Source organism: Euprymna scolopes, chromosome 41 (assembly GCF_053919585.1).
Source record: "Euprymna scolopes isolate OS-2025 chromosome 41, ASM5391958v1, whole genome shotgun sequence".
In the NCBI taxonomy this organism is placed as follows: Eukaryota; Metazoa; Mollusca; class Cephalopoda; order Sepiida; family Sepiolidae; genus Euprymna; species Euprymna scolopes.
The window spans coordinates 70,719,004-70,733,037 of NC_136522.1; the positions used below are offsets into that span (position 1 = coordinate 70,719,004).

The 14,034-nt window shown below is 35.7% G+C and overlaps 1 protein-coding gene across 2 annotated transcripts in view; it reads left to right on the top strand.

Moving 5' to 3' along the window:
• Positions 1–14,034, top strand: part of LOC145266722 (uncharacterized) — a 168,610-nt gene that overhangs the window by 123,445 nt on the left and 31,131 nt on the right. The window contains exon 1 of one of the 2 annotated variants that reach the window (XM_080122643.1): positions 10,036–10,150. The exons of the other annotated variant lie outside the window; for it this stretch is intronic. Coding sequence (XP_079978769.1) covers positions 10,087–10,150 — 64 coding nt within the window. The 5' untranslated portion in view covers positions 10,036–10,086. Of the gene's footprint in view, positions 1–10,035; positions 10,151–14,034 lie in introns of those variants that run through there. 2 annotated transcript variants of the gene reach the window in all.

Genomic DNA, 14,034 nt, shown 5'->3' on the forward strand with positions numbered 1-14,034 from the left:
TTCTAGGGAAAAAGTATCCTTATTTCAGGTTGTTCTGAAAAGCTCTTGTACGGAGACACCCTAGACACTCGGGGATAGTGTCTGGTAGGCGTTCAAGTTCTCTCCAGTAGGCATTCATTTATCTATGTATGTGCATGTGTGCATATATATGTGTATCAGTTGTGTTTTATTAATGTACATGCGTATGTATATGTGCATATATTTATTTCTGTCTACACACATACGCTCGTACATTCATTTTCATGTGTATGCATGTTTATATATATATATATATATATATATATTTATATATATAGTCTTATTTGTAGTATTCCGAATTTTGCTGGGTTTGTATAATTCAGTAATCGTTCATATACCAATAAATTTTGAGCCAAAAAGAGATGACTTAGAATGTAAGCTACAAAATTATCATGCTTGTTTTATTTATGTATAATTATTTATTTGTCTCTACTTTTTCTGTCTTGCAAAACTTTTAAGATGAGATTCGTCACCCCCCCTCCCCGACTACTATTCGAACAGGCAAAACACTGCCCACTCATGCTATATTCAAATAAACTAGCGATAACAACAAAAAATGCCGGGAATTATTCTCTATTACATTAGATGAAGTTAGGACTTTATTTAAGTAATATACTTAATATATACTATTACTATAAGCTTGCTTGTATTGAAAATGCTTGCTTCCTTGCTAGCTAATCAAACCATCTAATATAGTTAGTCTTACTTTCAATTATATTCGAAACTAAAATACACAGTGACATTACTTACGTCGCTAGGACTATTACTGAATAGATACACAATGCTTTGAGCTTGACCAAACTGACTGCATTTAATTAATCCCGACGCGCTATATACTAATATTTTTCTCATTACGGTACAAGCACCCTTGCTGGATTGCTACGTATATCCAATATGTACTTTGCTCCCAACACGACTGCCTATGTCTAACCTGCATGTCAAGTTAAAAAAAGAAATTTTCTCTTCTCTTCTCAAACTAAACATTACTTGGAACTCAAAACTCTAATAATTAATCCTAACTGTATTCTGTAAGTTTAATTCTCTCCTGAAAAATAACAATCTGCTCTACTCGCCAAGCTGCCACTAACACTCATACAATACACTCGACTTAGATGGGGGTCTTTAGCTTTCAGCCGTTAACCTTCGCATACTGACCGATTGGAAGTCATGATCACTAAACATCTGTACATTTCTACCCCTTAGGCATGCATTAGTTTATTCTTATCCAGGTGGATACTCACTAACAACAGTCCGTACTTAGATATACAACTATCTATATTACATAGCAATAGCTGTCCCTTTCTTAGCTTAGCAATGTTAAATATAAAAACTGAACCGATACTCTATAATGTAAAATACAACTTCCTGATTTTTAAACTAAAGCTGAAGATATCTTCATTAGAAATGGTAACCTATTTAATACCTACAATCTCCATATATTCGCATCTACTGGAAATATGCCCATATAACTATTTATTGTACTATACATACTGTATACAACATAGCATATAATTTACTCCCAATTATACCTGTACTGTAATGTATTTCATATCAAAAATGACGTTACTTGTATCTATTGAATATACAACTTAACCCTCCTGCTGTCTAAAATATCCAGAGCTTGTAGAATTTTTTCTAGTTAATTCGTAATACCATACCATTCTGCAACGCATTATCCTATTCCTAAGCCAACATAAAAATAAGAAAAGGAAACTTTTTTTTAACCTCAAGGAAAAAACAAACCATGTTAACTCATTCCAACAGACCTGTTTGCAAATATAGCTGCTTCCACTGCATGAACTCTTACTCAGCCCCTCCTCCAGTAACAAACAATGAAATAGCAATGCCCTGTAATCACATTGAGGAGTATAATTTTTAAGTTGATATATAACCCTTATAAACTAACCCGTTAACATTAACCACAAATGCGGGAGCACAGAAATACCTGGATTAGGACCCAGGCGCGGGGAAAACCCTCTCGGTGCTGATGGATCCGTAGATCTTCCCAGGTCATCCGTCTAGGAGAAGGAAAACTCTGAAGCTAAGCATAAAGGGAGGAAGGCCTCTCCAGTCTTGGATGACAACCTTCCTAGAGCTGGTGACTCAAACAAATTACCAGTCTGCAAACCTAAACTGCTTAAGGAGTAGATAGGCACTGTCTATCGCCCGGCTTCCATGCTCCTTCTTTGCCTATTAGCTAGGCGTAAAGATCGAATCACAGGGAGTCGACAGACCTTCAGTGGTCGATCTTGTTTCCTGACTCCCTGACTTTCCTTTGCGGACAGACGTCACACTAGACGATCTAAAAATCACCCCTTCTCAGGTGCATGCCATCATAAGAAATCTTGACACTGTAAAAGCATGTGGACCTGATCTCATCCCGGCTGTGCTATTAAAAAAGTGCTCCGTCGAAGTAGCTCCAGTTCTCCCCAAACTTTACAACAAATGCCTTAATGAATCTTGCTTTCCTGCCTGCTGGAAAACTGCTTCTGTAGTACCAGTTTTCAAGAATTGTGGCGAAAGAACTGACCCAGTAAAGTATCGCCCCATTAGCCTCCTCTCACTTTTCGCCAAAATATTTGAGACAATAATTAACCAAGCTCTAGTCCACCCTTAGAGATCCCTAGATGTAATAGAGTCTTCTATTCCAGTAGTTTCTTCCCCAGGACAGCTAAACTTTGGAATTCCCTGCCGGGTCCCTGCTTCCCCAACTGTACTGACATGCAGAAGTTCAAGTGCAACGTGAACCGACATCTTGCTGCCCAACTCCCTACACAGTACCCCTGATGCCCATGTCCCTGATAGCAGCCCCCTACAACAAAATGGCAATATGCCTTGTTTGGGGTGAAAATGTAATTAAAAAAAATAATTTCATAATTGAGCATTCATATACTGTTTTAACAAAAAACAAGACTTTCAGAAATGGGTTGATAGCAGCAAAAAGTGTATTTCATTGTTAGTTACAATTTTTTCAAGACCATTTGGACAAATTCAAACATTATGTCGTTTGAAAGTTTCACATAAACAGCTTTTCTTCAGACTTATTGAATAAAGAAACACTTTAACAATAGAATATTATGTAAAAACGTTTCCATTAAAAGGGAAAAGAAAACAAGCGAAACTATTTTACCTCTGTCGCATCCTTGCGAGGTATTTTTTTTTTTAAATATATTTATATATCTACCTATTTTCGTATCACTATTTTAAAAACTCTGTCGCATCCTTGCGAGGTATTTTTTAAAAATATATTTATATATCTACCTATTTTCGTATCACTATTTTAAAAACTCTGTCGCATCCTTGCGAGGTATTTTTTTTAAAAAAATATATTTATATATCTACCTATTTTCGTATCACTATTTTAAAAACTCTGTCGCATCCTTGCGAGGTATTTTTTAAAAATATATTTATATATCTACCTATTTTCGTATCACTATTTTAAAAACTCTGTCGCATCCTTGCGAGGTATTTTTTTTTTTAAAAATATATTTATATATCTACCTATTTTCGTATCACTATTTTAAAAACTCTGTCGCATCCTTGCGAGGTATTTTTTTTTTAAAAAATATATTTATATATCTACATATTTTCGTATCACTATTTTAAAAACTCTGTCGCATCCTTGCGAGGTATTTTTTTTTTTAAATATATTTATATATCTACCTATTTTCGTATCACTATTTTAAAAACTCTGTCGCATCCTTGCGAGGTATTTTTTTTTTTAAAATATATTTATATATCTACCTATTTTCGTATCACTATTTTAAAAACTCTGTCGCATCCTTGCGAGGTATTTTTTTTTTAAAAATATATTTATATATCTACCTATTTTCGTATCACTATTTTAAAAACTCTGTCGCATCCTTGCGAGGTATTTTTTTTTTTTAAATATATTTATATATCTACCTATTTTCGTATCACTATTTTAAAAACTATCATACAATGTTACCACTGATTACCTATGTCCATTTAATATGTTTTATTAATACTATTCGTTAATTTCTTAAATTAGATGTCTATATTTCTTTATTTCATATAACTTATTTTTAATATTATTTTATTTTTATTTTTATAATCTGGCCATATCAACTAAGTTAAATCGTTTCTATTTTATGTTAGATTCGTATTAGGCAATATGCTTTGTTTGTTTACAAAAATATCGGCTACCTTATTTCTGTGATTTAAGAAAAGTTTTCGTTTAAAGTTTATTTAATAATGAAATAAAGTTTAACATTACTTTATATTTATTTCATTCTCATTCTTCATTTAAAATTAAGGATCCGAATCTATTTTTTATTTTTATTTTTTGTGTCTTTATTTTCTTTTGCTCCCTCCTATTAAGATTAACGATTATCGGATATTCTTGGTTTTAAAGGGAGATAACTCTCTTAGGAATTTTTAAAGATTTAGTTTCAACTATAAGATACTAAGATCACAGTAAGTACTCATAACGGTGAAAGGGAGGCAACCAGGGCCGTTCGATTTTTCTAGTTTGGTAGGTCCCTAATATGCATTTATGATTTATTTATTAATTAAACAGGTCCAATAAAAATTAGGCTAACTTATTGAAAATGTAAGTTTTTAAAGCATAAACCTAGGGCTTCAGGGTCGAGCCTACCTCCCTCCCAAAACTTTTTTCGCTGTTGTTTTGTTCTTGTTCGTTTTTTTAAAAATTCTAACTCTCTTTTTTTTATCTACCTCCCAACACACACACACACACACACACACACACACACACACACACACACACACACACACACACACACAGAGGCATCCCCCCCCATCGGGTTCGAATCTTCCTCCCTCGCAAAACTTTTTTCGCTTTTTTATTTTTTTTTTCGTATTTTTAATATTTGTTTTCGAGCCTACCTTCCTACAAAAACATTTTTCTTTTTTATGTACCCCCCCCAACGCACACACTTACAAACACCCGGGCAACGCCGGGTACCCCCGCTTGTATGTATACATAGAGAGTTTTCGATGGTAATTCTTGGCATGAAGACGTTTTCATGCCAGGTGATGTTGTAGATGTTATAGATATCGCAACTCTTTCCACAAAATCACACGCATAGGCACCCTTGCAGTATGTATTCAGTCCGTCAAGACTGAAAGAAAGCTATGTATGTATGTATCTAAATATGTATGTATGCATGTATGTATGTATGTATGTATGTATGTATGTATGTGTGTGTGCGTGTATGAATATATGCATGCATACATATATATATATGCATGCATGTATACTGTATGCTGTGTGTTTATGTATGTTGTCTTATGGGGTTTAATAAATCGGAATAATCTTTAATCCACCCATGTTAGAGATATTCAATATGTTGTGGTACAAATATATTTCTGTTTTCGAGAATTTTATGCTGCTTTTTATGTAGAGTGACTCTATTGTTGAGTGCCTTGCTCACGCCAACATAAGATTTGTCGCATGCTTTGTATTTTAGAAAGATGAAAGACAAGTCAAATTAACACAATCGTATCCACAGATTTCATATTAGTAAAAAAAAGATAATTTTTTTTGCTCCACCAATCATTTTGTGACCTATTTGCGTTATGCTGTTATGTTGTGCCCCTTTTAGCTATGATTACAACGTAGTATTTGTGATATGTTGTGGTGGGTAGTGCCAAAGGTAAGAACGACTATTATGATTAATTGTTAAATTATTTAAGTTCAAAAATTATTCAGAAAAATGTTTTAAAAGAAAAGAATGTTAGTTAAAATATTTATGTTAAATATTTAACTTTTAATGAAAATATTTAACTGGGAATTTGGGCTCAAGGAAAAATGTTATGAATAGAGGAAAAGCATTAAAAAATTAGTTTGGAATTTGGTTTAGTAAACAACGACGTGGTTTACGTGGCAAACAAGATTGCCGAATAAGGTATGCGACCTGTCGGCTGTCAATCAGACAAGGGGGGTCATTCGTCATTGTTGAAGACTGTCCGTTTTATTGTAGTATTCGTTATTGTCGTGAATATATGAAAACACCCATATGCACATAGAAGGACTATTAAATACACACGTAATAAATCGACACGTACAGACACCCCATATACAAAGAAAAGTAACTATCCTCATAATTCTAACCACTAGACGATACACGAGCATCGATTACAGAAACATGTACACCTTATATACACTAGACATATATAGATACAGTTATATAAACCCGACAATACAACACTATCTCAGGCCGACAGCATTAAAGCCGTTGAGATTCAAGCTCCGGTATTGACAGTTTTTTTATGTAGAGGGCTACTATCAGGGACATAAGTTGCAGGGAGTTGAGCAGCAAGATGTCTGCTTACATTGCGCTTAAACTTCTTCATATCAGAGCAGTTGGGAAAGCTGGGATCCGGAAGGGAATTTCAAAGTCCAGCAGTTCTGGAAGAGAAACTATTAGAGTAGAAAGTTTTCTGACATGTGGGAATTCCTACTGTGTAGGGGTGGTACTTTGCTGCTTTTATGATTTATTGGGGTATTTACGTCGAGGGAGTATAAGAACTTGTAGTACGTTTGAGCATCTACCACTAAAATACTTGTAAAACAGGCAGAGGGATGCAACATTTCGTCGATGGGACAGAGGTTTAAGCTTAGATGACAGTTCAACACCTTATCGGTTGGCAGCTCTCTTTTGAACGCTGTCCAGGAGTGAGAGACTAGTAGTAGATGATTTCATTATGTGTACTGTGCCTTTATTTTATAAAGAGTCACCACTTATCAAGGCCCCGAGGTCACTCGAGGATAAGGATTAATGAGTGTACAGTAGTCAATGGGACAATATAGTAATCGTTAATAGTGAAAACTGGATAAATTAGATTACTTAAGGGGAACGGCTCATCAAGAAATTGTTTACTTTGGACTTGAAGACGACCATATTGCAGCCAGTTGAAAAGCAGGGAAACGGAAGAGAGTTCCACAGGTGTGCAGTTCTAAGAAAGAAGCTTTGTTCATAGGGTCTACATTTAGGTTTAGGCACATATTAAGAATGGGGGAAAGTATTGATAGTGGTTTCTGTTAGACGAGTGTTTTTCGTGAAAGTTTTACAAAGGGGGACCATAGACTTGAGTGCTATGAAAATAACGATAAAGGGGAGACAGGCTCGCAACGTCTCTTTTTAAAAATTTTTTTTTTACATAGGCGTCACCACATTATCAAGGCCCAGAGGCCACTCAAGGATAAGGGTTAAAGAGTGTACAGTAGAAATTGGACAATATAGTAATCATTAGTAATGAAAATTTGGTAAATTTGATAACTTATATGGAACGGCTCATCAAGAACTTATTTACTTTAGACTTGAACACAACCATATTGTAGTCAGCCGGAAAGCAGGAAAACGGAAGACAATTCCACAGGCGTGCAGTTCTAAGAAAGAAGCTTTGTTCATGGAATCTACGTTTAGGTTTAGGCACAGATAAAGAGTGGAGGGAATTATTGATAGTGTTTACAGCTAGACGAGTGTTTCTTGTGAGAGAAAGAAGTTTCAGGGACGAGAAAAAGGAATTCCCTATTCGGCTACGAAATCTATTTTGAATTCTATCAAGCCAGGATAAAGTATCCAGTAGTTCCTGCCCAGATATGGATACGGTGCCCGGAAAACTCATCCCTGGAAAACTCGTCCCCGGAAAACTAGTATCCGAAAAGTCATGCATTTTGCTAGGTAGGAAAACTGGTCCATTATTAAATAAATATCGATTGAAACACATTTTAGGACCGTTCTTAAAATACCTATCCCATAATCTTTTTTTTTTTGTAATATTTTAACTTGTTTTCTGTTGTTTGAAAAAAAAAAAAGCATTGATTTTTCTAAGTGTTTGTTTTCTACCTAGCTTGTGTTTCCCTAAATTCGCGATAACAGTACTCCACCCTAGGACGTACTTGACTCTAATACAGGTAAAGAATGCATCGGCAGTGGAATATCAACTGGAGCGGTGCTTTATAATGTCAACTCATCATATGTTTCCATGCATGTGTGAACAGATTAATTCTAGAAACAGCTGGACTTAAAAAAATACTAGATTTGTTTTTCAAACTAATTTTATGACATCGTCAAAGTTGGAGTTATCTCGCGAAATCTTCTTGGAGAAACTTTGGCAAGTTAGATCCAAAAGCAGAAATGAAGATTAGAGAAACGAAATACTTTCATTTCTTGAGGGGCGAGGGGAATGCGGGAGGATCAGAGGAAAAAGCTGAATTACCGGCGACATTCTCTATATCCTGTAGCATTTTTTGATAAAGTGCGAAACATCTTAGAATCGTTGCCGAATTGAGGGGGAGGGGGAGGAAAGAAAAAGAACTTATCAGTGAAATCGATTTTAGCCTCGAACCAATGTACCGCTTTGAAACATGCCACGACTAATGCCAGTGTATTTCGAAGTTTTTCGAAAATGAAGAGGATGGAGGAGCAGTTGGAGCGGTTGGAGCAGTTGCGGCGGGCGATTTATAAGCTAACATTTTCAAATCGAAGACACACATTACCAGAACTTATCGTGCGATTGGTCAAGATCAAAGTGTGGTATCTGTTCTTCAGATGCTGCACTTCATTTTCTTGTTCTCTTTCGGTGGAGGAGAAATCCTTCACGACTGAGACAATTTTTATTTTTGTACCTTTTCTCCACGTTAAAAAACGACCCTGGTGTCTAACTCTGTCCCGTGGGGAGGCATAGTAAATAGGAACAATATATATATATATATATATATATATATATATATATATATATATATATATACACACAAATGTTGTATCGATTGGTTTCCTAGATGTAAATTCAATGAAACTCGCGTGATTATTATTAAATAGTGCTCAATGCAGGACAAAACTGGTATATAGACTGTTTTTATACAAACATTGGTTACATATGTGCATACATGTTTTAGTGGAGTCCCAATTAAAGGATAACACTTCATTAGATCAAAAAAGAATCGATTCTAATTTTCTAATGAAGTGTTATCTTTGAAGTGGGATTCCACCGAAACATAATGCACATATGTAACCAATAATGTTTATAAAAAAACAGTATATATATATATATATATATATATATATATATATATATATATATATATATATATATATATATATATATATATAAATTTTGTCTATTTAGGCAACATTCTTACTTTTATCAATCCATCCAGTGCGGCCGTAGACGAGATTGAACTCACTACACGAGTTTGCAGTATAATTCAAATCTTGGTAGCTGTCAAGTGTATTTTATTTATTGTGATGCCATTACTAGACGGGGTGACTACCACTGCTTAATAGAGTCCTATCTACGTTTTGAGAGAAACATAGATCGTGCCAGTTTCTCAACCTGGTATTTTACCTCACAGTACATACAGCGCCTCGCCTTCCCAATGCATTTATATATATATACTAGCATGGGTGCCCGGCGTTTTCCGGTTGTTTGGAGGTGTGTGTTGAGCAAAAAAAAAAAAGTGGTAGTAGGAAGGCAGGCTCTAACTCGTACCGCGAAGTAGGAAAAGAACGGGGGAAAACGGGATGTCTTTGCTGTTTTTTTTTTTTTTTTTTTTTTACATAGGCATAACCACCGCCTAACCGGAAGTGACGTAAGTTTAAATTAAAGCTAGACAATCGAAAAGAGGGGATGACTTTCGAAAATATCGGCGAAAAAAAAAGCGACCCCCTCCCTGTAAAAAGTGTCCAGAGGAGTTTGGTAGAGTTCTCAAAAGTCAAATCGTTGAACTTTGAGCTCTTAACAGCCAAATTTCTGGCTGAAAACCAATCACGTAGGTTTTCTCAAATCTCAGTACCCTGTATATCAAATTTCGAGTCTGTAGACTGAAAATTATCAGAGTTATTGCCAATGAAAATGTACACAGGCACACAGACAGACAGACAGACACACAGAGACATCACTATATATATATATATATATATATATATATATATATATATATATATATATATATATATAAACAAAGATTATTAAATGTAACAGAGAGCTTCCATTTTATCGACCTTTTTTTGTTTTTCCAGTTTTTCTGATGATCTATTAAATGTGTAAATCGAAAGAAATAAAAGTTCCGCTGCGGAGATGCTTTTCCTCTTCCACAGAAAGCGTCATCGGGAAGGATGTGCAAATATTATTTGCGAGATTGGTTGGTAGAGTTTTTCTTTTTATAGTAGAAGTGGTGACTGCGAGGTTGTGTGTGCTCAGTGTGGAAAAGAGAGGTACCCAGTTTTGTCGTCAGTGCTTGGTCAGCTAAGGGCGGAGCGGTTACAACAAGCATTTGAGTGTGTTTTCGCTGGATTGGAATGTGATTCGATAAAGTGAGATTTTTGCATTTTAATGTATAAAGCTGCAAGTATTTTAATGTATAAAGCTGCAAGTATTTTAATGTATAAAGCTGCAAGTATTTTAATGTATAAAGCTGCAAGTATTTTTAACTTCTTGATATTTTAACTTCTCTCTCTTCATGGAACACAAACACGGGAAAGCTAAACAGAATGAAAATTTTTAAGCGAATTCCGATTTGGATCGAACAAAATCGATCAAGATCAGATTTTGAAAAGGGAATCATCGCTATTTCCATATCACGGATTATCCGAGCCGAAAATACACCTGGTTGACTTTTGACCTTCGCACTGAACTTAAAAAAAAATAAAAAAAATAGAACTCAGACCAATCTGGGGATAAACGGTCGTCTGATTATAGATGAACAATGCGGGGTTTAGCGTCGCCTGATCGATGAACAATTGTTACGATCAACTTATTGATTTCGTGCTTTGTTCGCGGACGTAACTAAGCGTAAGCTTACTTTCGAAATCGGAAATGTGGAAAGAAAAAAACAAAAAAAACAAAAAATATTGATAAGATGCGACCATTTAATCTGCGCGCTTTATGATTAACATGCTACTGACGTCTATAACGACTGATAAAAATTACAGAAAAATTGGCTTCGTCAGTGTTCGCACTAATATTGTTACATGATAAAGGGCTGTCCCCTTTTCATGTAAGTAAAAAATAGGGAATTAGTTAAATGTAAATATGAAATAGGATAGTCAAGGATTCGAACTTGCGAAGCTAGATTTGGAATTGAAAATTCCAATCATAAGTTAAAATAAATACAGAATGTTATTGAAATAAAGAATGCGGAATTGCAATTGTTTAGCTTACATATCTGTATATGAAAAAGGAATGTAATAACGAAATTTGTTTCTGTGAAAATTAAAATAAGGAATTTAATCGTCAATTGAAATTGTAAACATATTCTGTAAAGAGGTTATTTGAAAAATAGGTTACTGAACTTGGGGTCATGTCAAGTTTGGCAACGTGACGCATGTCATCCAACGTGCTTTATGAGCACATGTTTAATCATGCGATGACGTGACGAGTTCTCAATATAGGTAGTGTCTTTAAATGCAGTCGGAGAGAAGGGGGGAAGAGTCAGAGAGAAGCAGAGAGGTTCAGACCGATTCTCCGTTAGAATCAAGGCACCCTCTAGAAGTGAGACGGTTTTAAAAATAACCATGTAACAACTTTGAATCCCTGAGATAAAATCATGTCCGACCGGTCGAAGATGAAATAAAGGACGTAGATGTGTTTTTGTATCTGCGTCTCCGTGTTGTTATTCAACAGAAAAGGTATTGTTCATTTATATTATAAGAACTTTGTGAAAATCATCATCTCAAAACTAGGCAAGAAATATATGCATCAATATTTATAGAAACACTCCCGTTCATACAGAACTGTCTCTCTCTTTATATATACCTGTTTATGTCTCCAATATGCTATCTCTTACAACATGAACATCTTAAGACATATGAACACTCAACACATGAACACTGCTAAGACTCTAATCTCTCACTAAGACTCTCCTAAGACGAACAACAACAGCAATACAGACTATACGTCATCTTAATACCACCAGTATATAACATATACACATATTTGGTACCTTCTACTAAAATAACACCAATTACATAATAATATTCATATAAAATCATATACGGATTTGAGTTCTTATTGTTTAAATTCTTGGAACATACGATGGTGCCGTCAGTAGCTTTATGACTTTTGCACAGGCATTAAAATAATTGTAGAATTTTTTGAAAATTCAGTTTTTTATTGCAATGCATCTCATGAGATGACTGATCAATTGCTATGTTTCAACATTCAAATGAACAGCTACAGCAGGAATTGGAATACACCCTACTAAAGCTTGATTACCACAGCTGGTGAATTTCAAAAATGCAATCTGGACACGAGAACACTTAAATAGAACGATATGCAATATAATTCTGTTTTAAACTTGGGAAAATACCACAGAACGTATGGAATGCTTCAGACTGCTTTTGGGCCATCTTGCAGGAATCAAGCATCAGTTTTTGAATGGCAGAAGCGATTCAAGGAAGGCAGCGAGTCTGTGAGGGATGATGAGGAGTATAGTAGGAGTAAGGAAGTCAAAGCACCAGAGTTGATTGTCCGAATATAGAATTTCATGCATAAGGAGCGACGTGTGTCTATAGAGACAATAAGGTCACAGTTTAATATCAGTGTGGGAACTGTATTATTCGTGAGGAACTGAAGATGCGGAAGATTTGCGCAAAGTTCGTCCCTAGGGCGCTTCATGCTTTTCACAGACTATTTGACCAAGATGGGCATCAAGACACTCCTCACCCTCCCTATAGTCCAAACCTTGCTCCCTATGACTTTTTGCTATTCCCTAAGCTCAAGGAAAACCTTAGAGGCTGTCGTTATGAGACATTTGAGGAGATGGAGGAGTCTGTGACGAGGATCATTGACACACTCACAAGAGGATTTCCATGGGGTCTTCTCAAAGTTGTTTGAATGGTACAACAAGTGCATTGCAGCCGGAGGAGATTACCTCAAAAAAGGGCCAGAGTTTCATGCGTGTAATATGGATGAAAGTACTCATACAGAAAAAAGTTTGGAAACTTATTTAAGGCACTTCATATTTAAAGAAGACAACACACACCTGAGAGTATCCTGTACCTTTACAAGACCACCATTCGCATACCATGCATGGCGTATTCTTGCCACATCTGGGCTCGTGCATCTACCACTAGTCTCTCCCCCTTGGATAGGTTTCAAAAACGAGTCTCCAATGTAATAAATCCCACTTTGTCAAGTAAGCCCTAAACCCTGTACCATCACATCTCTGTGTCTGGTTTAAAAGTATTTTAATGGAATGTGCTCTGAAGAATTCGTTGCACTTGTGCCCCCCCGACACCCCCACCTAGCAATAAAATCTCATCCCTAGACTGTTGAGGTCACTAAATATAAGAAAGCTTTCTACTTTAATAGTTTCTTCCCGCAAACAGTTAGACTTTGGTATTCCCTTCCTGCTACCTGCTTCCCTGACAGTACTGATATGCAGAAGTTTAAATGTTACGTAAACCAACATCTTGTTTATCTTTTTTTCCTATGCATGGTCACAAATTGTAGCCCCTTACATCCAAGTGGCGATATACCTTGTTAGACGTGAATGTGTAAAAAAAAAAAAAGACTTGATCTTTCTTTCTCATCAAATATTTCTTGGAATTCGTATATTAGATCAATTGCTCTTAACCTTACGAGTAAATAGTCATTTACATTTCTACATTGCCAGGCAGGTTTTTATGTCAGCTTTCCCGACTCGAACTGTTAGAAAATCGTGTCCTATCACCCGAACACGAGATGTAATTTCTCTGTAATATCATGCGACACCTGACGCCTACCCCCTTTTTTTATTTAGGGAGCTAACTCTTGACTCTCTTCGTCTCAATCACGCAAGATACACTGAGTTTATTTCTGTTTCCCCCCTGGTTATCCTGGTATGTACTTAATGTAACCCTTGCCAAATCCCAGTATTTGGCGTTTAGAGCGAAAGGCCAACAAGTTTTAGAGTCGATTTATTATCGATAGCAGTGCCATCTCCCGAATTAAAGGGACACGCCTACGATTGAAATACACGACTTGAGTCTTAACAAGATTAAACAATACAAGCTATTTCGTACTCTAATCTATAACTGAACCCAG